Consider the following 26429-nt stretch of genomic DNA (forward strand, 5'->3'; position numbering starts at 1 on the left):
ACAAATTCTGATTTACTCATAATTGCCTTCCATTGTTACTATCTCATGACCACACTGCACATATTATGAATCTGAATCGAGGAATGAAATTTTCTCAAAGGGATTTAAAAGTCTAATTACAAAGTTAAAATAGGACTTTAGAGACTTAAGAGTTGGGGTGTGGAGAAAAACATGGTCCTGACTTCATAGAACTAAGATAATCTTTGGTAACTTCAGTCATCCTCCAGTGACCTTACCTTAGAGGTCACATCCTCTAGGTAGCCTTTCTTTATGGTTCATATCTAGTTTGGAAGCTCCTCCTATGCCCATAGTATCTTTTACCTCTCCCATCATGGTCCATATCACTTCATAGCATAAATATTTTTTTATACATCTAAGACTGTAAATTTAGGAAAGATAGGGAGTTTTGTCTTTTTGGCTCACAATTGCCTCCTCATTGTCTAGCATAATGCTTGGCAAACTTGCTGAATGATGGAGTAAATAGATGAATAAATGAATGAATGAATATACTTAACCCCAAGGAAACTTAAGTATATCAACATGGCATCATACAAATATGTTCAAATAAAAGAAGCGAAACAATTTTGGGTAATCATTAACTGTATCTGGGAAAAAGTATGCTTTGAATATAGAGGGTCTCAGATTGTTAGAACTGTGGCAAAAATTAATGAAGTTATTGAGATAGTTCCCCATAGTTTCATTTGTAGGCTTTCTGGTCATGCTTTTCCCTCAGCCAAGAATGTTCTCCACTTTTTTCTGTTAAAATGCTATCCATCCACCAAGTCAGCCCAGGTGTAATCTTTCAGAGATAGTTGCTTTTTTCTTTGGTTTCTCTTTAAAGTGTGTACATCTGGTAAAGCATTCCTTTCATTCTTCTATTACATTACAATATGGAACAAAAGAGATTAAAAAGAAAGTCACCTTACATAGCTTATGTTCTGTCAGGAGCCTCAGCTTCTCATCTATAAAATGGAGATACCTACTTTGTAAAATGAGAAATGTGTGTAATACAGTGTCTAGCACATTGCAGACATTCAATAAATAGTAATTATTAATTTACAAATATTTGAGATATGCATATTGAACAAAAGAGAATTCCAATTATCCTAGTCACTTACCACACAAATTTATTACTGGAATTTAGACCAAAAAAAATCAAATCTTTAAAAATAAAAGCAGCATTATTTCATCTGAGATAACTTTGTTTTTTTCTTTTTTATGTACAGTGGATCCAAACTTCTATAGCAAAAACTTGCTTCTTTTAGGAAAAACATACTTGAAACTACACAACAAAAAGCTTGCTGCTTTCTGGCTAATGAAAGCCAAGGACTATCCGGCACACACGGAGGAGGATAAACAGGTAAAACATCTCCAATAAAGTAAGGCAGATAGTTTTATATTGAGGCACTATTACGTAAAGGTGAATTAAGAACTTCTTTGAAAGCATAATTGTCTAAATGTATGATACTGCTGAAAACAAGTGTGTTCATTTCAAATGTGAATTCATTGACATTTACATTAATTTCTATATAGAAAATGTTTACTATCACCAAATAGACGTTATGAATTGCTTGCTGCCATACAGAATTATTCCTGTTTGACACAGATAGCAGATCAAATAAGATTTCTTAAACATAAAAATCAAGGGATATATACTAACGTGGAAGAGTCCTCTGAGAGTCTCATCTGGTCACTATCAAGAAATTTTATTCTTACAATGTCCTATTCCTGTTTTTTGGACACTCTTAGAAATCACATTCTACTTTATAAACTTAAGTTTCACAAGTTAGTCTGTAAGCTGTACTGTTTTTTTTATACATGTATTTTTCCATTTTAGGTACACACAGAAGCTGCTCAGTTGCTTACAAGTTTGAGTGACAAGAATTGAGAACTTTTGAGAGAAGAAAATACATGAAACATGATAAACACTGCCTTTTCATTGAATTATAAAGATAATATATTAACCATAACTGTTCTTTGGCCGTTTTTCGGCTTTTAATGTTGTGACCATTTAACAGATTAAATATACAAAATTCTAGGTTTCTTCACAAATAACAAGGTAAAAGAAATAATTGTCATATTGCCATAAGAGTGGTAGAAATAAATCTCTATGGCTCAGGCAGAGAGATTATTTTGCATTTGGGACACCAGCAATACAAAATGGTATGAGATTTCTAAGGATTGATCACATCAGGATGAGAGGAGACCAAGAAAACTATGTGGAAGAGGGGGCATAGAGGGGAGTGGATTTTCAAGTTGGATTGATTCAAGTTCAGATCTTACAGAGAAGGTTCAGGGAAAGTTAGGTGGTTAGGATGTTGAGGGTTCTTGGTATAAAGCAGTTAAATAATGTATCTTGGAGGCAACCTGCATAAGGAGAGAACTCAAGTCAGGAGAAGACTGAAAATGGAGTGGTTTCCTTTTTAAAATGTGGTGTGGACTCATAGTGGTTTGAATTTATCACTAGACAAAGTCCAAGTTTTCATCCCTAATGGGATGAAAGGAACACAAAACTTAAGGGTGAAAGGGAAATTAAGATGTTTTAAATAGGCAGAACTATGCTACTTACTTGAGGCTGATGTGCCACCACTGCAAATCTTAAGTTTTATAAAAAGGAGTATCTTGAATGCCACTTAAGTGAATCTGAGACTGTACATACATGTAGATGGATTTTTCTCAAAGGATTTGGGAATTGTACTGTCAGAGTGAACTGTGTGGTTACGTGCTGTTTGTTTCTGTTTTTCATCATATACATTTTCAAACAAAAAGGAAAATTCAAAGTAGTGAACTCTGTATAACTATCTCAGATTCAACAATTTTGCTGTACAGATTGAGTATCCCTTATCCAAAATGCTTGGGACCAGAAGCATTTTGGATTTCAGATTTTTTTTGGATTTTGGAATATTTGCATATACATAAGGAGATATCTTGGGAATGGGACCCAAGTCTAACACAAAACTCATTTGTTTCATATATACCTTATGCACATAGCCTAAAGGTAAATTTATACAATATTTTTAATAATTTTGTGCATGAGGCAAAGTTTGTGTACACTGAACCATGAGAAAGCAAGAATGTCACTACCTCAGCCACCCAAGTAGGTGATTTGTGGTTGTTTGGCGTCACCATCATTCCTAATTGAATTTATATGCTACCAATAAACAATAGTTTTCTTACATTTATTCACATCTAATGGTAAATATGATATACCATTAGTACAGTGAAAAAATAATGTGTTGAAGGTAACTAAGCAGCACTGTAGATCACCTGAATACCAGTGTCAGCTGTTAAACAATAGTGGCAGGCTTTCATTTTCCATCTGTGATGCAGTTTTGATTAAAAGGTTACTGTACACTGTATTTTATTTTCTTTAGATGAGAAGAAGTTGAGGGACCAGGAAGTGGGTCCTGTAGGGATGACAAGGCATTCTGCTTGGATGACTTTTTGTAAATGGCTGGGAGGGTCTCTTTTCCCTTGGTGAGACTAAAAAACTTTGCGTTTTGACTGCGACCTATACATGAGATCAGGTTTGGAATTTTGTACTTGTACCATCACTTTGGTATAACTCAGTTTTGGGTTCTGGGTTTTGGACTTTTGGATTGGGGATGTTCAACCTGTTATGTATGTGTGTCTATTCATATAAATTTATTTCTAAACCTTTTACATTAATTGTAGACATCATAATATTTCACCCCTTAAATCTGTCAGCATGCATCTTCTCTGAATAGGACATATACCTGAACAAACACAAATCCACTGTAACAACTGGAAAAGTTAAAAATAATTCTCTAACATCATCGAATATCCAGCCATATTCAAATTTCCTCAGATGTCTCAAAATGTCTTATACTTTTTAAAACCTGGATCCAATCAAAAATTATACATTTTATTTGACTTGATGCTTGTCTTTGACCCCCTGTCTTTTTCTTCTCACAACATTGAGTTTCTGCAAAGGCCAGTCCAATTGTCTTATATTGTCTCTCATTCCAGATGGGGTTAATTGACCACACTTTGAGAACCACTGTTCCTTTTTATTTTCAGGGAGTCCAGTTAATTATATTAGGTCTCCTTTGTCTTTCATATTTTTTTTTTCTCTTTCTTTTTTTCTTTTTTGGCTGGCATGTCTTTCATATTTATCACTTTCTCTCTGATTTTCCTTTTAACCTTTCTGTTTCATTTTCTTGACTCCTTTCATTTCTATCTTCCATGTCCCTTATTTTACTTTTGGTTTTATCTGTTCTTCTTTAGATATTTTATATGTCTTCATTTCTGAGATGTTTTTGTCTTTTTCTTCAGTTTTTTTTTTCCTGATTTCAGTCAGCCATTTCTTACCTTCGTTTTTTTGGTCCAGTTCTGAGTTTTTGAATTTCTACTTTGGATTTTTTTCATTATCTGCAATTTATTTATTTAATTCATATTAACATACTGTGTTAAAGAATCTTACTTTGTTTTTTCTCATTTTAAATTTTCTCTTTAGAGTGACTTTATTTTTTTTTCTAGGGGTGTAATTTTTTGTGTGTTGAGTTACCAGCAATTCCAGGACATCAAATAAGAGGAGGTGAGGCGTTTTGGTTTGTTCAAGAATACCTTCTGCTAAATTGTTTTTTTTGAAATGAGATATCTTTCAGTAATAAAGGCTTTTATGGAGGTGAGGGTCTGTCTTCTGATACTTTATAGAACTTTTAAAAAAAGATTTTTACTTTGAAATAATTAAACATTCACAGGAAGGTGCAAACAGTAGTACAGAGATATTCTGTATACCCTTCTCTGTTTGCTGCAGTGGTAACATCTTAGCACAATTTCAAAACTAGGAAACTGATACTGGTACAGGCCATAGACCTCATTGAGATTTTACCACTTTGAAACACTCTCACTTCTGTGGGTAGTTCTATGCAATTTAATCATGTGTAGATTTTTGTGACTTCCACCACAATCAAGATCCAGACCTTACCCATCATCACAAAGATCCCAGTGCTATCACTCTGTAGTCACACCCTTCAGCTCCTCTCCCCTCACCACCCCAGCACTGGCAAGCATGAATCTGTTCTCTATAATTCTGTTATTTCAAGATTATACAAATGGAATCATACAGTATGTGACCTATTGAGACTGTCCTTTTTCACTCAAAAGTCCTTTGTGATCAAAGCTCTATCAACAGTTTGTTCCTTTTTAGTGTTGACTAGTATTTCCTTGTATGGACATGACAATTTGTTAACCATCCACTGACAGGTATTTATGTTTTCTCAAATTTTTGGCTATTACACATAAAGCTGCCATGTGTATTATATACAGGTTTTTATGGCAACATAAATTTTCCCTCTGGGATAAACGCCCAGGAGTGTGGTTGCTGGATCCTTTACAGAGCTTTTATCTTCCTGTTTTCCCCCTTTATTTATTTATTTATTCTCTAAGGGATAACTTCCTTCTCCAAGATGTGATGCCTTCTCAAGATTCTGATTGTGTGCCCTAAGTCTCTTCCATTTGACTTCTCAAGAGCCTGATTCACTAGGTGTCACACTGGTTCTTGGCATTTCTCCATTCAGGGTGAGACCTACTACTTCTGAGAATGAACCCTAGGACCCTAGGACCCTAGGACCCATTCTCCTTCCTGTGCAATCCCCACCTGACTCTGTTTTTGTGTGCATTCCAGAACTGACTCTGCTCGTTTGAGATGCTTAATATCCCGCATACATGTATACAGAAGTTTGTAGTATTCTGTCTTCTAAATATATTAACAGACACAGGACATGGGTGATTACCTCTCCTTATGGATGTGTCCTTCCTTCTTTTGAGATGTGAGAAGAAACTTGAATTTGGAAAGTGGCCATGATCCTGTAAGAACCTGAAAGCTATCAATTAACTTCTTGATGGCAAAATTTTCCTGACTGAATTTTTAATCATGGGCTGTGGACTAGCTGTGGATGTTGTAAAAATGACTTCTCTCAGACTCACTTTCCTCATCTATAAAATAAGCATCATTAAAACAAAGGCAGAAACAAAAAACACCAATCTCACAGAGTTCTGAGGATTAAGAGAATAATTTATGTAAAGGATTTACCATGAATATCAGTAAATACTTAAAAAAAATACTATTATCATCTGATTTCATTCTCCTTGGTTGAGATGGCGAGAGAAATTTTGGAATTTAGGAGATGCAACTTTTGGACTTAGACCAAATCCCCAGTTGACCTGAAGCTTGGCTTTTAAGTTCAACTGATTAAGAAAAGTAGGGACTATTATGAGAACTTTTATTCTCACTTGCATGTTTCAACAGGAAAAGATTTCTGTTTTACTTCTGCAACATCCACCAGATCTTACGTTCAACCAAACATTCAGACTTAACAAGCCTACAGTGGGTTACATTTGGCACCAATTTACACAGAACTGTGGCAGGCCAGCAAGGCAACGCTGAGCCTCCTTTCAGAAGATGACCTTACAACAGCAGTCTGCGTAGCAGACACAGCTCTCTAGAACTATCATCTCCCCAGGTGACAGCTCAGGGTCCTCCTAAGGCACATGTAGTTACAAGAGGTTTCACACTCAGGGAAGCCCAACGTTATAGCTTTCTGTCGAGTGTCTGGAGTTTTCCCAGTCCAGATGCAACTTACCAGTCAGGGGTCATTTTCATTTTATTTTTTTAGAGACAAGGTTTTACTGTCACCTAAGCTGGAGTGCAGTGTCCCAATCATAGCTCACTGCACCCTCAAACTCCTGGGCTCAATTGTCCTCCGGCTTCAGCCTCTTGAGTAGCTGGGACTACAGGCATGCGCCACCATGCCCGGCTAATTTTGGGGTTTTTTTGGGGGGGGAGACAAGGACTTGCTATGTTGCCCAGGTGGTCTCAAACTCCTGGCCTCAAGTGATCATCCCACTTTGGCTTCCCAAAGTGCTGGGATTACAGACGTAAGCCATTCCATTTGGCCTGAGGTCATTTTTAACAGAAGCAAAGTTGCCTGGTAATATAGTTGACACATACCATCCTATCTAGTTTTCAGGGTAGGAAGTGCTAGGCTGTTAATTAAGGCAGCAGGGGAAAAGGTTTTGTTACCCTTTTCACTTCCAACTGCTTAGAGGTTTCCCTGGAAGACAGACAACTAAACTGATCTGATAGAACTGTGGTGGGACTGTGATCCATTTCCTGGGCTCAGTTTACCAGTGGTGGTGGTGGGATGTCACCAAAATGAAGTAGCAATATGAACCTGTCTCTGAACCTCCCTCTTCTGTCTCCTGTTTCCTCATGAACTGTGTTCAGGCACAGTGAGTCTTGCATTTCTAATTTCTTTGTGGTTGGTCCAGCGCAGAACAGGGATGGGAAGGGAGGAGAGAAGGTGAGATGTAGATTACATTTCTTCAGTTTTTCTGACTGCCACTGAGTAGATGAATCAAGACTAGATATCTATAGGTCTAGATATCTGTAACTGGTATGAAAGGTTAAGGCCCTGAGGAGTTCTCCAAACTAGTGTTCCCCAGAAAGCTGGTTTGGTCTTTTTGTAGGCTCTGTGTAGCCTCACCTACTACATGGTAATTTCTTACTTGAAGGGAAGAGGGGACCAAGCACCCTGAAACCCTGCCTGAAAGCTGCCTTCTTCAGTCAAGTTTGCTAAATGATATTCTCACACACCTCCACTGAATGATATTTAGTAACTTCTGTCACAGCAAAATTCATACAGCAGTGGTACCATCTTCATGTCTAATACTTAACTCTTACGGTGTACTTTAAGCAGTCCTTTGTGAAGACTGGCCAGCCTCTATCGCATACCCTTCCATATACATTCGAATTTTTTCTTTAATTATTTAGGCTTGAAAATTACCAGAGTGTCTGTAATTAGGATATGGGAAAGCAGTCTACTGAACAAAGTGGATCACTGCCTTTCTTTCATCTTTACTATGAAATTTGAATGAAAGCACAGAACACACTCTAAATTAATATATGGCAAAATAAAATTTTGGCAAAACAAAAACTGTTTATGGAAGTTAAATTGTATACTAGTATTTTCTGTACGCACTTAGCAGTGAAATATTTACAGGTAACATATTCTAAGAAGTCAGGTCCATCATCATAAAAGAAAATTGTAAGCTAATGAAATTTACAGTGCATATTGAAAGCATGATACAAATGAGAATTTAAATTTTTGTATTAATTAGGAAGCCCAGTTTGCTAAAAGTAGCATCATTCACATCAGATTTTAATTTGTTATACATCTTTGTAGTTCATTAAATGCCTTATAATGAAAAAGTAACAATTAAAAAGTGTTACTTAGGACAAAAATAACTTGATCTATGTAAAAAGGGGGGGGAGCCAAAGGATTTTTATATGCTTATTTAATTCAGATACATAGAATTGTCACGAATTTGAGACGAATAAAGATTTAAACACCAATAGAAAATCATTAGTCTTATACTTGTTTTGAGCGTTCAAATGCTTATGTAACTCTTCAATCCATCTGGTTTTATAAAACCAAAACTCTGAACACAAAAGCAGCAAAGTTCTCATTCCCTTTTATATGTTGCTAAGTATCAAACTGCATCAATTTATTATGAATTAAATTTGAAGAACATCACAGATTTAAAAACAAAAGTAAAGAAGTACCTGATTCTTTTTAATTCCACAAAATACCTAGCATCCCAAAGTAACATGTAAACAAACCTCTATGCTGCACAATGAAATCTTTCCAATCTCTATAACAAACTAAATGGTATTGGATCTAGTACATGACTTTCATGTAAGTTATGGTTTCATTCATTATTCTGTATTACTGATGTAGCAAAGAGGGAAAATTTTTTCAACTATTGTTATTTATTTAAAACAAATTGACAGGTTCAAGCACCTGTCTTCAGAAAAGCCAGCAGCATTTTTTTTTTTAACATACTCAAAGTGAGATTTGGCCTAAGCCCTTAATACCTTCCTGAACAGCCATGCAACTAAACACCCCCAGAAGATGTTACATAAGGGAGAAGAACATAGAGCATTTGTACTTTTTCCCCTGGATAACAGAAACAAGGTAAAGCAAATCCAGATCTTTTTGAATGAATGGCTGTCATGTTTAATACACTTGGAGCTCTATAAAACTAGAGCCACTATCATATATGCTTATATAGATATATACTTCTTATTTTTAATAAAGTCTCTTGCTTGCTTCAAAATTTAAGGATGATCTTTTTCCTGGTCAGTCATTTCAAGGGAACAATAAATAAAGTAGAAAAGGATGAATTGTTTTGCATATTTCTGTGGAAGAACGGAAAACATTTATACTTTGAGAAGTTCAGAAAATTCACTGTACAGAATGAACAGCTTATATACACTATCTGTGCAATTTTTCTTGGCTGGGGTATTTAAATGCAAGAGCTCCTCCAAAACAAGAAGCCACATTCATTCTTGTCCAAATCCCTCTGTCTCTTCTATTGCAAAAAGAAGTTTTTCCTTTAGTTGTTCATAACTCTTATATGGTGGTAGATCCAAGCGATTAAAACTGAACAAAAACAAAAACAAAATCAGATGATTTCAATAAAATAAACTCTGAAAAGATTTCTAATACAATATTTTTAAAAGCACATTGAAAAGCTGAATGAATACATGTACAGATGTATATATAATACATATATAAAAATGTTGCCAGAGTATTCTAAACAATTTATTACTGTATTAATTAGTATATGATCATATCTAAATTTCTTAGAGCAATGTATTCAAATTTAAGACCTATACATTAAAAATATTTCAACATTTCCCAGAGAAAAATGGAATTACAAATAATAATTGTAGCAATAATACAATACAATACAATAATACAATACAATAATAATTGTAACTCTGGAATTTTTTTAAAAAATCATTGATTTCCTCTTTATTATTCTCGTTACATGTGTCATGAGTCCTCCTAACTTCTCTTGGGTTAAGAGTCCATTTCTTTCATTCACTTATTCACTCATCCATAAATTACTCTTTTACTGAGAGAATCTTTTATGTACCAGATATTGTTCCAGAAGCTGGTGATACAGTGATGAAAAACTAGAGTCCCTATCCTCATGGAACTTAAATTCTGAGTTGGACACAGCCAATGAATAAAAATATACTTTTCTTTGTCTTTTCAAATCACCTCCTCACCATATGTATAACCTTTTCTAAAATGACCCTTTTTCAGTCCTGCCAGATTCAAAAAATCTCTCAGGGATTAACTGATGAAAAATAGAAAAATATTGAAAAATGTTTAAAATAACAATGTATTTAGTTTTTCAATTTACAAAGGTGGAATAACAATTCATTTTGTGAGATACAGCACCTAATAGCTGGATTAGGATTTCAGTGTCCAGGGTTTTGGTCCCCACTCTATTAGTGACTAGTGAAATAGCTCTGAGCAAGCCAAAACATTTCTGTACTTTGATTTTCTCATATGGAAAGTTTCCTCAGATCACTCAGGTGCCTCCTACCACTCCCACCACTTCCCATCTGCCCTTGCCCCTGCCCCGGCTAAGAGTCAGGAAACATGAAACTTAAGAGCCTTTGAAACGAGGCAGGTAATTAAAGCAGTGCTGTTCTCAGACCATATTATTCTCTTTGTATTTTAAAAGAAGTTAAATACATTAATGATAGCAATTAAGCAGACATATATTACCCTCCCCTTTACTTCAAACTATACTTCAACGTAGAGGCTGACAGTGAGCCAGGTCAGGAAAAACTTTTATTTTTCAATACAGTCCCATACTACAGCCAGTCACTTTCTAGTCTCTTACATCTTTCACATACAGCCTTTGCCAAACTCTGCCATTCTATCTACGAAAATCTCCCCCATCTTTCCCCTCCGGATTATTTCTAAATTTCTATTGCCATGACATCCTTGTATATATACTTCCCCATCGTCTCTTACCCAATGAAAGGACAGTCTTACTAACGGGCTATCAAGGAAAAATAAATTCTAACTGGCAGCCACTAAAAGCAGTATGAACCCTGTCTCCAAGGTTAGTAGCATGAATATCTCTTCCACGGAGATGTTCACCTAGCAATTAAACGGTGCTGAGCTAACACAGGAAAGCATAAATTCTCATTAACATTCGCCAGAGCTGGTCAATTCACATTCCAAAAGCAAAAGGAGTCTTCAGGAGAACGGGGAAAAGAAAGGGTAAGCAATCAGATCAACCGCCATTTTAGATTCACTACCTATACATAAAAAGAAAAAAGGTTTTTTTGAGTTTAACAGCCTTGAAGGGTCCCCGGGTGGACAGACAGGGCATGAGCTTCCCCAACCTTTTCAAGGAGAGATGGCACCAGGTGTCTCCCGCTTTCAAGAAGAAACCAATTCCTGTTATCAATCTACTAAGTGAGAGACAGAAACAGAAAAGGACAAACTTAGCAGTTTCTCAGCTGTCCTCGACTGACTGGGCTACAATCATAAATCTCCCCCTACCTCTCCTCAGCCTACCCTAATAAAGAGTTAGAGTCGTTTGGCCTCAGGGCCAGCGCCTCTATTTCTTGGTGCTGTGCCCTCTTTCTCTTCAGAGAAAGACTAAATAAACTTCGTGCTTCTTTCTATCCTGAACTCTGAGAATTCTTTCTCTTTCTGTGTACTTCATACCCTAACACCCAATTAAACTGACCTCCAATCAAATTTACTTCCATTTTCTTATCCATAAAAAGGAAGGAGACTGAGCAATACATTTTCCATGTCTTCTGAGGAAACAGCACCCTGTTGAAAGCTGAAAAGCCGACAGCTACCACCTCACTACTGGAGACGACAGTAGTAAGACCCTGTGCCTTCTCTTTCTCTGAGAATTATCAAAACTAATTCCATCACCAATTATATCACTGCTTACTTTAGTTACTGCTGAAAATGCAAGTCTTTCAGGATTATCTATTTTCATCCAAACATTTATCTCAATACTGATCTGTATTTCCCCCATCGGAATTAAATTCCCAACCCTGCAGACCTTTCCAAATCCATTCTTTTGAACTTCTATTTCATGATTTGCAGTCTTCTACAGTCTTAACAACTCTTCTCTTGCTGTAACTGAAATTCAGCTAGTCTGAAACATATCATTACCCCTGTAGTCAAACAATCAAACTTTCCTTATGGAACCACACACTGTCCAGTTGTGCAACCTTTCTGAACTTTTTGCTTTTATCTGCTGACCTCTTGGTCATGCTCCTTTCACTGAAAGCTTTGGCACCTGGATCGACGTCGTCCTCATTCACGTGGATGACGTGCAATGTTATGGCTTCTCAGTTCCTTGCCCATCTCACCTTTAGTGATCTGTTCCTCTACTTTCTTCAGTTATTGACCTCAGTACCATACCTTGAACCCTGCCATCACCAGTAAAGGAAATTTCTAATTTAAAAATCCTGTTTTTTGACCATATGTCTTTCCAGCTTATTTCAATTAAAATGCCAGCCCGTTAACCCATTACTTCCTCATCATCCTATCTTGTCCTCTGCATCTTTCTGTCCTCACTTTCTTTATCCACGTCCATGATTATAATCACTTTAGAGATTATGGTCCATCATTATATATCATAATGTATTTGCATTTTATCTGTATTTATAAAAGTATTTTCAAATACTTTTAATCTCATGTCTGTCTTGAACTAATTAAACTCAAATCCTGAATAAATTCAACTTTCTGCTTTCATGTTACTTGTACCTTAATAACTGAAAATTCCTAGAAGGAAAATCATGCATTCACGTAGACTGTTGTCATTTCAAATGAACTACTAAATCCAAGTGAGCAATCCAATATTATGCAGCATTCTTAGCCACATTTTTCTAATAAATATTTGCCTATTTTCTAATAACTCTCCCAATTTTGTCCTCACAAGTTTGCCTTTCTTCACTCTTAGCCAGTGACCCTCATCTTATGCTTTGAGAAAATAAAAACCTACAGTTGGTAACTATTTTCCCTTCACAAAACTTAAAATCTAACTCTCTCCCGTGCCTCAGCAATCCCACTCTCTGTTGTATCTACAGAGGTCTTGAAATTTACTTGGTAGCAGGACTCCTTTTCACTCTTAAAAAAGAAGAACCTCAAAGAGCTTTTCCTTATGTGAATTACATCTATTGATATTTACTGTATTAGTAGTTAAAATAGAAATTTTAAAAATAATCTATTTTGGTATAAAAATAAACATTTTTATGAAAAAAAATGACTACTTCCCAAAAAAGAGTGGAAAGAATGGCCTTGTTTTATAGTTTAGCAAATCTTTTTAATATCTGGCTTAACAGAAGACATCTGGATTCTGACACCTACTTGTATGTACATTTAATCTGTTGCACTATATTACTTTGGTTTAACTATATGAAAATCTGGCCCCACAGAGATAAGGAGTTAGAAAATGGAGATGTATTCAAATCTTTGTGGATATTATTCCTTGATACTAACACTAAGTTTGACAAGATAATGCACAATATGGGTTCTGAAATCATAGCAAAGAACATTTCGTACTTTGTTACATAAAATCCACTGGTCTCTCTTGCACTTTGAATGGATCTATTACCCATGCGTGATTTTGTAACAACATGCATCGACTGGTCATTTGAAACACTGGTTCACAAAGTTATGAAGATTTTCTAAATGCTGACACATTTAATTATATAATAAAAAACAGATCACATCTGTTAATAACACTACTAATCTCATTAGTTAAGTTTTGAGAGGCTGTCGAGTTCATGGTGACATATACAAATTTTCCAAAGTTCTAATTCTTGCCTGAAACCTCCACTTTTATCACTGTCAACAAATGCCAGTTGTTTTCCTTGAAGTGTCAGGCTTACTTCATTACTTTTCAAGAAAATGTCTGCCAGATACCCAAGTCTGAATAAACATAGTGTGTCAGTCATTCTTTGAAGTAAAAATAGTGTTCCATTAAAAAAAACAAAAAACAAAAACAAGCTAGTTCAACCTTCAACTCAAACAACTGCCCAAGAGCTTTCCTTCAAGAAAACCACCATTCTCTGGTATGCAAAAGACGTGTTACTCAAGCATCAAAAGTTAATAAAGTTAATAATCTTTACTACTTCATAAAAAACAAACTTCAATGAACTTGCCTTTTTTTTTGCTTTAAACTGCAAGTGTGTGGTGTTGAAGAATATAGAGACAGCAGTTTGGTGCCACTGCCTTAATTTGTGCTACGGCACCAGCAGTTTTGCCCCACATTGCTTCTGCACCGTAAGTACAATTGTCAAAACAATAAAAAGGCAAATAATGGCTTCGTATGAAAACAGTTTTGACCTCCTAAAAGAACCACCACCTATTTCTAAGCTATCATCTTTGGTCTGGTTAACTATTAATATAAAAGTTTTGTACCTAATCTCCCTGCATTCACCCTTGCACTCAATTCCTTCTCTACACTGTTGTCAGAATGATTTTTCTTGCTATTTAAAACTCTTCAAAGCTGTCTAACTTTCCTTAGCATGAAATCCCAATTTCTTATACTAGCCTATAAGGCTCTACATAATTTAGCACCTGCCTGCATTTCCAAATTTTTTATCTCTCAATCCCCTGATTTGCTAAGTTCCAATCATACTAATCATCTTTTGTTTCCTTGAAAAATAATCTCTTACTTCAGGGTCTTTCCTTACTTCAGCATTTCTGTTCAAAGAATGCTCTTCCCTTGTTTTCTTCCCACAGCATGCTATTGATCAAACTCAACTTAGACATTATCCTTTCCAAGAACTCTCCCTGACCACCCAATCCAGAGTGGGTTCCCTTCAGTTCTGTATTATAGCACTCTCTATTTTCCTCTGAAGGACTTTCCAGAATTTGCAAATAGTTCTTTGTTTATCTGTTGTCATTTGTGCCCCAGACGGAGCACAAACTCTGCAAAAAGCAAGGAGCACTTAAATCTTACTTTATACATAGTGGATAATCTAAATATTTGTTGAATCGATGGATGCATTTCTCAAGTATTTCTATTAACCAAAAAGAACTCATTCTAAAGTATATTTAAATCAGTCTTCTCTCAAAACTGAAATTCTGACTACATTAATGAATAAGCAGTTGTACTGAATCTTAATTGTGTTTTTTAAAAACAAAATGATTTTCTCTGGCTTTCGCCTTCCTAGTTAGGATTCTTGAACTTACCACGTATGGCTTCTTGGTAACCAGGTGTCTTTGCCAACTTTTTCAATGCAAAACTTTTGAGGCCCATTACTTCCTAAACCAGGAAAATAAGACAATATTTATGTGGTCTATTAAACTTTTTGGTTTTGGCAACTAGTTAAGTAACAGAACATGTCACATAGCCATATGAATGACATAGAATAAACAAAAGAAGAAATTCACAGTGTAAGTTGCTTCTTATTGCTGCAGAGATCCAGCAAGAATAATTACATCAGTGGAAAGAAAACTATTTCTACAGAATCTTGCTCCCTTCACAATCACCCTAGGGAGCAAAGTAATAGCCATCTAGGCTATATGAGGAGACTTTCATTTTTGTCTTACAGATGCCTTTGATACTAACCATTCCTTTTTCTTTCTTCTGGAAGAAGGCCCACAGAGAGCACAGAAGAATAGTCCTTGGGTTCAAGTCTATTGTATGTCTGAAGGCGATTACTATCATAAAATTATCTACAGAGAAAATGCAGTGAAACTGTATTTACCCATGAGCTCAGCAAATCCTCCTAGAGGTAAACGACAGGTTCCAGTGACAAACTGCAACAGTCGCATTCTTACTTCATTGTCTGTCTCCTTCACAAACTGTGTAACAAAATCAAATGTACTTTAATATAAAATAAATGCTAAGTTATCTTCAATAATGAAAAACATAGTAGACACTTAAAGAAATTAAATAATATTGAACACTGAAATTGGTTCAAAAGACACGGGATAAAATGTTGCTATAGGATTTATCATTTATCAAGGCGAAGCACTATGCTAAGTACGCTATAAATCTTACTTCAGTCAATCCTCACAATAACATGATGGGTTGGCCACTATTATTATTACAGCCATCTTACAGACAGGAAATAAATGAGAGAGGATTAGGAAGGTTAAGTCACTTGTCTAAGGTCACAACACTAATAGGTACAAGCAGGGCAGATGTTGGTTATAACGTAACAGCTACCACCTATTAATAAGGGCTCCTGCCAAATGCTTTCGTGTATTTATCCTGCACAACAATTCTATGAGACAGGTATGATCATGAGCATCCCCACTGTACATATAAGAAAATGAAAACCTCCACTAGTAAAATAACTTGTCCTTCTCAAACTTCTAATAAGTGGCAGAACTAACATTTGAACTCAGGTCTCGTTACTTTCTAAACCATTGTTATTCTTCCCTGAGTCACCTACCTCTCCCATTTATGCTACAGAAAACAAATGATTATCTCTCTACTGCCACTCTGAATAGTTTGTGGGATTTTCTCTTACTAAACCCCATTTTCCCCATGCTTTGTGTTCTTCCGTACTGGTATCTGAAAAACCAAAGTACATATTCTTCTGAAATTATTTCACTGACTAGTGCTTTTCTAAGAAAGACATAAATGGGTAATGTGGTAAAATACCGAGCATAGAAATGTGTCTTGAAAATAAGTAATAAACTGCAGCTAAGGATAAGACAAAACACTGTGCCAATCACGACCAAAAATGTTTCAGTGAAGAACTGTGTTGCACATATTTCATCAAAACACAAGAAATAGAGCTTATTACCAGGTCTGGCATAAACCTCACATTTTCCCTAAAACAAACCCAATTCAGAGAACAAGTATTCATTTGGATTTATATGACCCTAAACACAAGCTCCTTAGCTAAGTAGACACAAATGTGCAAACAGAAAGACAGGAAATACCAAGTGTAACGAAGCTAGTAAAGAGCCTAAAAGGGAAGAGTACAGACACCTGTCTGTATATAATGCAATTCAGCTACTTTAAGCTTGAAAATGGATTTATTCCTTCCTATTTATGAATTTATAATAGGTAACAATACAGAATTCAGAAGATGGTAAGTAGGGTACAGCATGAAGAGCAGCTTTCCCACCTTTGCCTCCAACTGCCCAGCTCCCCTTTAGAACTGCTGCCAGCTTTTTCTCTGTCTTTTCAGAGACGGTGTATTCACACACTAGTATACGCTTTACTACACAGAACACACATTTTCTTTTTAACCAAATAGCATCATATTATACACATTGCATATCACGTTCCTTTCCCCTTAATATTGTATTGAAACATATTATTCTCCAATATTTTTGCTAATTTGCATATTAAAAAAGGAAAGAAAAAGAAAGACTACAAGGTATAGAATTATAAAACAGATGTACTATAGTTTATTTACTCAGTCTTCTCCTGATGGACATTTAGGTTGCTTCATTTCATTGGTGTTAGTACACCAAAATGCTGCATTAAATACTTTGGTATGTGCCATTTTACACATGTTCAAGTATCTTTTAAGATAAATTTCTAGAAGTATCCACTATTCTTTAAAATATTAGGCAACAGACTCATGACACATATCCTTATGAAAACAAGCAACTTTCAGAAAATCTTACTATAGTTATACAAAACGCAGTATTACTCTTCATCTGAAAGTGAAACAAGTAGCAGTAAACCAAAAGTTCAGTCATCAAGTTGCTCAAATGAGTCTCAATTAGCAGCATATTTATGTGAAGAGTATCTCTGGACTAGAGATTTTAAATTCTTAAATAAACACACAAAACAAAACAAAAGTCTATTGAAATGTGCTTCAAAATCAGTATGGTACACTTGGATTGCAGAGACCATTCTATCACAGTTTAAGCCAAAACATACAAAATAAAAATAAATCAATAAATAAAGTCATTCTTGGACATTATCCCCTAGATTATTCTAATTCCTTAGCATTTTATCATCTTCAGAGGCATTAAAGTATCTGTACTCACTTTCTCATTACAAGTATACTTTCTTATATCCAGAATTAAGTGAAACTTACAGACTACTTCGATACCTTTAGAAAAAATGCTATGCCTACAACTATTACCATTAAACTATTACTTAAAAATTCTGTCATTCATTCCTTCATTTAGAAAGACAGTCCAAAGAAGCAATGAAAAATATTTTGAACGAGTGTTCACATTATGCACTTCAGGTTTAGAACTGGAAGACTAAAAATCATATTCCAAAGCAGTTTCTATTAAAAAAAAAAAAACACTAATTTTAAACCACCACCATTTCATTGGAAAATATTTTCGCTGACTACTTTGTTTCACAAAGATAAAAGCAAATACCTGCCAAAACCAAATAATTTGCTTGCTGTTTCTTGTATAATGTCGATAAACAGTATTTCTCTGCCAATCTGCCAAGTCAACTTCCTGCATGCCACACAACATAACCTGGAAGTGAGCACAGAATCAGGCCACAATAAAGACACAGTGAAGAAAATAATTATATTACCGAAATTTTCTAATGCACAGTTATGCACATGGCATAATTATGTGTAGGGGCAAATAATGATTACAGTAAGCAAATTCAACAAAATTTGTGGCAATTTAGCAAAAAGAATTCTTTGGTACTGTATTTTATCCGTGTTCATTGAACTCAAACTGAAAACAACCGTTAGAATAACTATTCTTCAAGAAAAACATTGGCAGTACTGAAAAGCATATCTCCTTTACATATATTCCAAACTGGATATCCAAATTGATTAGTTTCAAACATAAATTTCTGGTTCTTCTTTTTTTAAAATCTATGCTTTTAAAAAGTAAAAAAATAAACTAACCTCGTTATTCATTTATTCAGCCCATTTGGGAATAAAATATTCTATTTATGTGAAATACAGAACATTACCGTTATGTCACTTTTTGTAGTCAAAACCATCATCCCCAAATATGGCTTTAGGTGATCAATGATTTCACCTTAGATTACATTTGTCTTTTTGAGAATGTTATATATATGCATATATACCCATTTTTGTCATATCTAGTACATATACGCACACTTTTTTTTCTGCTCAATGCAGTATTTTTGAGATTCATCCATGTTGTTGTACCAGTAGTTTATTCTTTCATATCACTGAATAGTATTCCATTATATGAATATACAACAATTTGTTTATTCATTCAGTTATTGATAGATATTTAGGTTACTTATAATTTTTGGCTTTGATATATAAAGTTGTGATGAACACTTATGTACATTCATTGTATGAATATATATTTCATTTCACTGGGGTTAACATCTAATAGTGGAACTTGTAGGTCATAGGGAGATGTACATTTAACATTATAAGAAACTACCAACATTATTCCAAAGTGGTATTTCATTTAGTTTTAATTTGCATTTCTCCAAAGACTAATAAAGCATCTTTCCATGTGTTTACTTGCTATATGTGTATCTTCTTTAGTGAAGTGAATCTCTGTCCATTTAAAAATGTTTTTTGTCTTTTTGTTGAGTGATAGGTTTTTAAAAAATATATTCTGGATATAAGATCTTTGTCTCAATAGTTTCTTCCAGTGTGCAGGACGTCTTTTCATTTACTCAATGTCTTGGTTTTTAGTTTTGATAAAGTTGAATTTATCCATATTTTTCTTTTATAGTTACTGCTTTTTGTGTTCTCCCTTAGAAACTTCTGCCTACACCAAGTTTTCTTTTCAGCTTTCACATATATGCTTATGATTCCTTTTTTTTTTTCTTTTTTGAAACAGGATCTCACATTGAAGCCCAGGGTACAGTGCTGTGGTACAATCATAGCTCGCTGTAGCCTCAAACTCCTGGGCCCAAGCAATCCTCCTATCTCAGACTCCTCAGTAGCTAGGACCATAGGTGCATGCCACTGTGCCCCTGATTTTTTTATTTTTTGTAGAGATAGGGTCTTGCTATGTTGCCTAGGCAGGTCTCAAACTCCTGGGCTCAGGCACTCCTCCTGCCTTGGTCTTCCAAAGTGCTGGGATTACAGATGTAAGCCACTGCACCTGGTCTCCTTCTAATTTTAGAATCAGCTTGTCATTTTCTAAAAAAAATTTTGCTAGGATATTGTTGAACCTATAAATCAATTTGGAGAGAACTGACATTTAACAATATTTAGTCTTTCAATACATAACATAGTATATCTCTCCATCTATTTGGGTCTTCTTTAATTTTTCTATAATATAGAGGTCTTATGTGTCTTTGGTTAAATTTGCTCATTTTTTTGATGTTTTAGTAAATGAAACTTTAAAATCTCAATTTCAAGTGTCTGCTGCTAGTACAAAGAAATACAATTAATTTTTTATTATTAACCTTGTACCTACAGCCTTGTTAAAATCATTATTATTTTTACCAGTTATTTGGTAGGTCTCTTCAGATTTTCTAAGTTGACAACCAGATTTTCATCTGTGAATACAGACAATTTTACTTCTTTCTAACCCCAGCTAATTTTTTCTTTTCTTTTTCTTTCTTTTTTTAGTTGTTTGGCTAATTTCTTTCTATTTATAGTAGAGATGGGGTCTCGCTCTTGCTCAGGCTGGTCTCGAACTCCTGAGCTCAAGCAATCCCCCCCGCCTCGGCCTCCCAGAGTGCTAAGATTACAGGCATGAGCCACTGCGCCTGGCCCTTCCTAACCCTTATACTTTTTATTTCTGTTTTTGTCTTATTGCATTGGCCAGGGCACTTGGTACAATGTTGAACAGAAGTGGTGAGAGTAGACATCTTTGCTTTGTACCCAATCTCAGGAAACCTTTAAAATATTACCATTTGGAATGATGGAATTTTTTGTTGTTGCTGTTGATGCCTTTTATCAAACTATAAAACTTGCCTTCTATTCCTAGTGTGATATGCATTTTTATAAAGAATGTTATATCTTCTTAAAGTTTAAACAAATTTTAACCTATAAAGGGGGGCAGGATTATGAAGTCATTATTTTGAATAATAGTATGAATAGCCATTATTGTGGTATTATCCATGGTTAAGAGAGACAATTAATGGGAGTAGAAGAAAAAACTAGAGTACAGGTAAAAATCAAGACAAAGCAAAACCAAAAAAAAAAAAAAAAGTGTGTATTTTCTTACAGCTCTGTACTATCAACTAAAGGCAAATTAATAACCAGTAAGGGCTTCGGTCTCCTTTTATGTAAAACGAAATTACCATATGGCCTACCTATTTCACAGGGTGATATGTGAGAACATTATAAACATTACCAACAGTATATAAAAGTATGCTCCTTTTCTTTTCCTTCTTGATCTAATGTTTTGGTTTCATGTCTGCTCTAATATAGGGCTCTCAGTCCCTCTTTCACTGGGTGGGCCTCTAAAATAGATGTTCTTAATCGGGGTTGTGGAATGCTTTCAGTGTTTGAATTTAGAGGATGCAAGATTGTTTTTATTCAGATTCTTAATGAAGTCTGTGATTTAAAAAAAGATTAATAAATACTACTCTAGAAAGATGTCTTCCATGCTATTCTTCTAATATGCTTCTGCTACTTTTTGTAAGCAAGCTGTCAAGAAAGATGTTAACCATGTTTAGTGAGAGTCTACCTATCAGTTAGGTTCAGAGTCCTGATTTTTATAAACATCACAACTCAGTATCCACAAGTTCTGTATCTGTAGGTTCAAACAACGGGGGACTGAAAATATTTGGGGAAAAAATAACAATATAACAATAAAAAATAACACAAATTTTTAAAATATAGCATAACTATTTACATAGCATTTACAGTGCAGTATTGTAAGTAATCTAGAGAAGATTTAAGGTATATAGGAGATATATGTGTAGGTTATATGCAAATACTATGCCATTTCACACTGAAAGAGACTTTAGCATCCATACTTCCTAGGTCAGCCAGAGTTGCCAGAAGACTAATTCCTGCACAGGAACATTACTGTATAGAATTTTAAATGGCTGGATGAGGTGGTTCATGCCTATAATCCCAGCAATTTGGGAAGGCAAGGTGGGAGGATCACTTGAGGCCAAGGAGTTCAAGAGCAACCTGTGCAACATAGTGAGACACTGTCTCTACAAAAAATAGAAAAATTAGCCGGGCGTGATGGTGTACACCTGTAGTCCTAGCTACTTGGGAGGCTGAGGCAAGAGGATCACTTGAGCCCAGGAGTCTGAGGTAAAACAGTGAGCTATGATGATGCCAGTGTACTCTAACCTGGGCAACAAAGAGAGGTCCTGTCTCAAAAAAAAAAAAAAAAAAAATTTAAATGCTATTTTTCATATGCACATTTGACTACATGAATGAACTAAGTTTCTTAGTAGTGGGCTTAAGATGGCTGCAGTTAAAATATTGCACCCAAAGTGGGGCTAAAAGGAAATGCCAAAGACTATTTTGATGCCCTGCCTATATTCTAATCTATATGGGAAAATAAGACTTCAGGAATTCCTGATAACTCATCATTAGGGAAATACAAATCAAAATCACAATGATATCACTCATTGGGGGGCTACTATGAAAAACAAACAAAAACAGAAAATAACAAGTGTTGAAGACGTGGAGGAATTGGAATCCTTCTACACTTCTGATGGAAATATAAAACGGTACAGTTGCTATGGAAAACAGTATGGCAATTCCTCAAAAAATTAAATATAGGATTACCATATGATCCAGCAGTACCACTCCTGGGTATATATCCAAAAGAACTGAAAGCAGGATCTCAAACAGAGATTAGTACACCAATGTTCACAGCACCATTATTCATGATAGCAAAAAGGAGCCCAAAGGTTCATCAAGGGATGCATGGATAATAAAATGTGGTAGTGTATACATATACAATGAAATGTTATTCAGCCTTAAAAAGGAAGGAAATTCTGATACATGCTATAGCATAGATAAACCTTGAGGATATTATGCTAAGTGAAATAACCCAGTCACAAAAAGACAAATACTGTATGATTTCACTTATAAATGGTATCGAGCGTAGTCAAACTCTTAGAAACAGAAAGTAGAATGGTAGTTGCCAGGAGCTGGGGGAAATGAGGAACTGTTGTTCATTGGGTATAGAGTTTCAGTTTTGCAAGATGAAAAATTTCTGGAGATTGGATGCACAATAACATGAATATACTTTACATTACCGTACTGAATATTTACAAATGGTTATGATGATAAATTTTATGTTATGTGTACTTTATCTCATACACATACACACAAACAATTCCTGATATAGTTCCACCAGTCAAAATACAGCTAAGACCACTAAGAATTCATGACTTAAGACTCTGATCTTTGGAGCAATTCACTACTAAACAGAGATTTCAGAAAATTCTCAGAATTATTAATAATGTTCCAATCACTTTTTATGACCCCTAATAGGTGACACTGATTGATGATTTTGTGCTCATAATGTTATCAGAGAAAGTAATCAAAACTCTCACCCAACGCTAGAATTAATGCCGTCTAAACAACTGGACAAATGAAAGGTAGCTACACGATTTAAAAATGTGTGGCCGTTGTTCTGTAAAAGCACAAACACAGCCCCTCCCCCCATTAACGTTCCCCACAATAGCATAATAAAAATACCTAACCTCTAATTCTTTTTCATCAAAGTACTGTAGCCACTGAAGAGGAACAACTTCATTAAAACCATCAAGGAAAGCTTTGGTCTGTTCTTGTACTCCTCGAGAAAAACGCCATTCTGTCATTAAACTGAAAATAAAGGCGGTATTTAAAAATAGGTAATTTGTATATGAAGTAAAAGGCTTAAAAACACCAAGAACTTCTAAAGTTCCTTTTCTTTTTCTAAGAGAAAATATATATACACACACACAACACACAAATATAAATGTGTGTGTGTATATATATATATATATGTACATATGTAATTTTAGAGTTAACACATGCTTCTCGGTGAGGAAATGAGTTTTAGCACATTGGTAGCTATTAAAAAGGATGCTTTTAAAATAGCAAGTTCTTCACTTGTCAATACAACAACCAAATCCTAGCACTAATTATTTCCCATTTATACTGAACAAATAACTCCAAATATTGTGTGCTGACACAGGAAGGGAATGGCCAGTCATTTAACAGTCTCTCCTCACACCAAGCATCTGTCAAGAGGACTCTGACTCATAGCCTTCCACACCAGGGAAGCAAGGGGCTGTCTCTATAACGTGCAATGACAATCCGTCCACAGGCTGTGTGCTTGGATAGGATTAGGTCTGAAAAGACTTAAAGCTGGAGAACAGGTTCTTTACATGCTGGTTTATTGGAGAACATGAAGATTTCCTAACCAGAATGGAAGAAACCAATTAAGATGAACATGGAACATTCTGAGAAAACATATAAAGCAGCTGAAGAGTGAGGAAGTATGATTTAAAAAAGGAAGAAAATCTGTCAAGGACTCAAAATCTGTGTAAGGAGCTTCCAAAAAGCAGATGGGTCTAGAAAGGAACTTCTAGAAAAACAGCATACACTAATGAGGAAAAGCCACTGATACTAGCAGGTGAAAAGAAAGCTAGTTTATCCATACTCCTCCCATTCCTAACTCCTCTTTTTGTGTCCAAAAAAATCTAGTCTTATGCTTTTCTAAGGCAAACCTTTCATCTTGCTGCCTCTAAAACTTTTCCTCATCCATTACTGACCCCTCTTTGTCCCATATCTTCAATTCTACCTTCCTACTTCTCTTCCCATTTGTCCACAAAAGTGTTCAGTTGTTCAAGACTATTCTTCCTTCAACCCAGTGTCTCTTTTAAACTACTCTCCCCCCTTTACCACACTTATTAAAAGAGTACACCATACTCACTGTCTCCACTTTCTCACCTCCTCCTATTCATCCAAATTTTAAACCATGGTCGTTTGCCTTCCAACATCTTCTCACCAAGAATAAACAAACCCTTCTCATTAATGTCACCAAAAAACTTTTAATTGCCAAGCGCACTGTCCTCTTGTCAGTGTGCATGCTACATGAACTTCCTGTAACACTGGACATTAGCATTCCTAACTCTCATGCAATTCTTTACTGGGTACAGTAAGGCTACCATTCCTGACTCAGCTTTGGCAACTCTTTTGTCGCCTTCATTGGTTTCACTATTCCATAGATCTTGGTGTTACTTAGATTTCTGCCTCCTTTTCTTTTCCAGCTATTCACTCTCTAAAGATGATCTTTTCAACTACCAAAGTTTCAACTATCACAGAAAAGCCAGAAATTCTTAAATTCCTAAATCCTGCTTCCCTTCTGAAATTAAGACTACATTTATAGGTCATCTCTTCTTGGATTGGATATTCCATTAACAAAATTTAAACTGTCAACCAATCCAGAGACCTCAACCATCAAATATTTCATTTCTCTCACTACATATAATTGATTAATCACTGAATTGGAACCATTTCTATTCCTGCAATATCCTAAAAAGTCCATTTCCTCATTTTTAGCTCTACTGCATCTGCCATTGCAGGCCTATAATGCCTCACTACTAGATTACTGAAGCGACTTCTTAACTGGTCTTCCTGTCTCTAATCACTCCCTTTCCCAACTATCACTCCCAATTCATCCTCCACATAGATGCTGGAAAAATCCTTCCAAAAACAACTCTGACCATCCCATCTTCGTCTGTTTTTGCTGACTCTTTACGATTTAGAGCAATGTTAGAACATGGCTAACACTGTAGGCTCCTGTCTAGCCATTATTTCTCATCATATCTATACCATTCCTACAGCAATGTAGTTATAGATTCCAAGGACAAACTAATCCCTTTAAAACCTCAATTGTTCTGCTCTTGCTGTTTTCCCTCTCCCAAAACGCTGTCCCCCTACCAGGCAAGCTCTCCTGCAACTCTTAAGACCTATCTTATACACAAAGTCCTATAAAAAAGAACTTTCCTGACTCCTCCCAGCAGAAACAACAGCTCTCTTTCCACTTAGATTCTAACAGTACTTCATACATGTTTCTACCATTCATTTATTCATATCACTGAGGTCCTATTTTGGGCACTGAAGGTATCACAACTAAAAGAGAAGAGTATTATCACAATTTTCAAGAGCAAACTTAAAAAACAAGATTACACTTTGTTATTGTATGAGACTGAAACAAAATCCTCCAAAAATTATTGTATTCAGGATTAGATATCAATTCTTATATAGTAAGTACTATACAGATAAAATTTTTTAAAATAGTGGTTACCTTAACACAAAGTATAAAGTTCAAAACAGCAAAGTATTAATAAATATAAACCTGACATGATGGAATTTTATTTAAACTGCTTTTGATATGTGAAACCATTGACAGCAGTTTTTTAAATGCTTAGGTTGTAATATTTAATAACTATTTTTGGACTTTGGAAGGCTTAAGGCTTAACAAAGAAACAACAGTGCCTTATGTACTATCTTTGTGAATACATTTTCTTCAAAATATAAAAAGCTTTACTGTTTTTTTTCCAATAAGCAATAAATGCTCACTGCATAACAAAACAAAACAAAAATACTTCAGAGAGCACAAAGATACACAAAGAAAATCAGTCATGGGTAATTTCTCTCAGAAAGAACTGGTTTAGCAAAAAAATAGGAAGCATGAGGCCTAGAATGCCATGCTGAGGAGGCTGCATTTAACTTAGTAAGCAGA

General features: G+C 35.3%; 2 protein-coding genes across 2 annotated transcripts in view; one reads left to right on the forward strand and one right to left on the reverse strand.

Moving 5' to 3' along the window:
- RMDN1 (regulator of microtubule dynamics 1) overlaps positions 1–1989 on the forward strand; it is a 30399-nt gene extending 28410 nt beyond the window's left edge. The window contains exons 8-9 of the mRNA XM_012643548.1: positions 1227–1360; positions 1838–1989. Coding sequence (XP_012499002.1) covers positions 1227–1360; positions 1838–1888 — 185 coding nt within the window. The 3' untranslated portion in view covers positions 1889–1989. The remainder of the gene's footprint in view (positions 1–1226; positions 1361–1837) is intronic.
- A 6316-nt stretch (positions 1990–8305) lies between these two features.
- The window catches only part of WWP1 (WW domain containing E3 ubiquitin protein ligase 1), a 90063-nt gene continuing 71939 nt past the window's right edge, over positions 8306–26429 (reverse strand). Inside the window, exons 18-22 of the mRNA XM_012643549.1 lie at positions 23398–23571; positions 18186–18290; positions 15587–15683; positions 15069–15141; positions 8306–9470 (exon numbers count right to left, since the gene is read on the reverse strand). Of these exons, the coding sequence (XP_012499003.1) occupies positions 9371–9470; positions 15069–15141; positions 15587–15683; positions 18186–18290; positions 23398–23571 (549 nt within the window). The 3' untranslated portion in view covers positions 8306–9370. The remainder of the gene's footprint in view (positions 9471–15068; positions 15142–15586; positions 15684–18185; positions 18291–23397; positions 23572–26429) is intronic.

The sequence above is a fragment of the Propithecus coquereli genome, unplaced genomic scaffold (assembly GCF_000956105.1).
Source record: "Propithecus coquereli isolate 6110/MARCELLA unplaced genomic scaffold, Pcoq_1.0 Scaffold2, whole genome shotgun sequence".
NCBI classification, from domain to species: domain Eukaryota; kingdom Metazoa; phylum Chordata; class Mammalia; order Primates; family Indriidae; genus Propithecus; species Propithecus coquereli.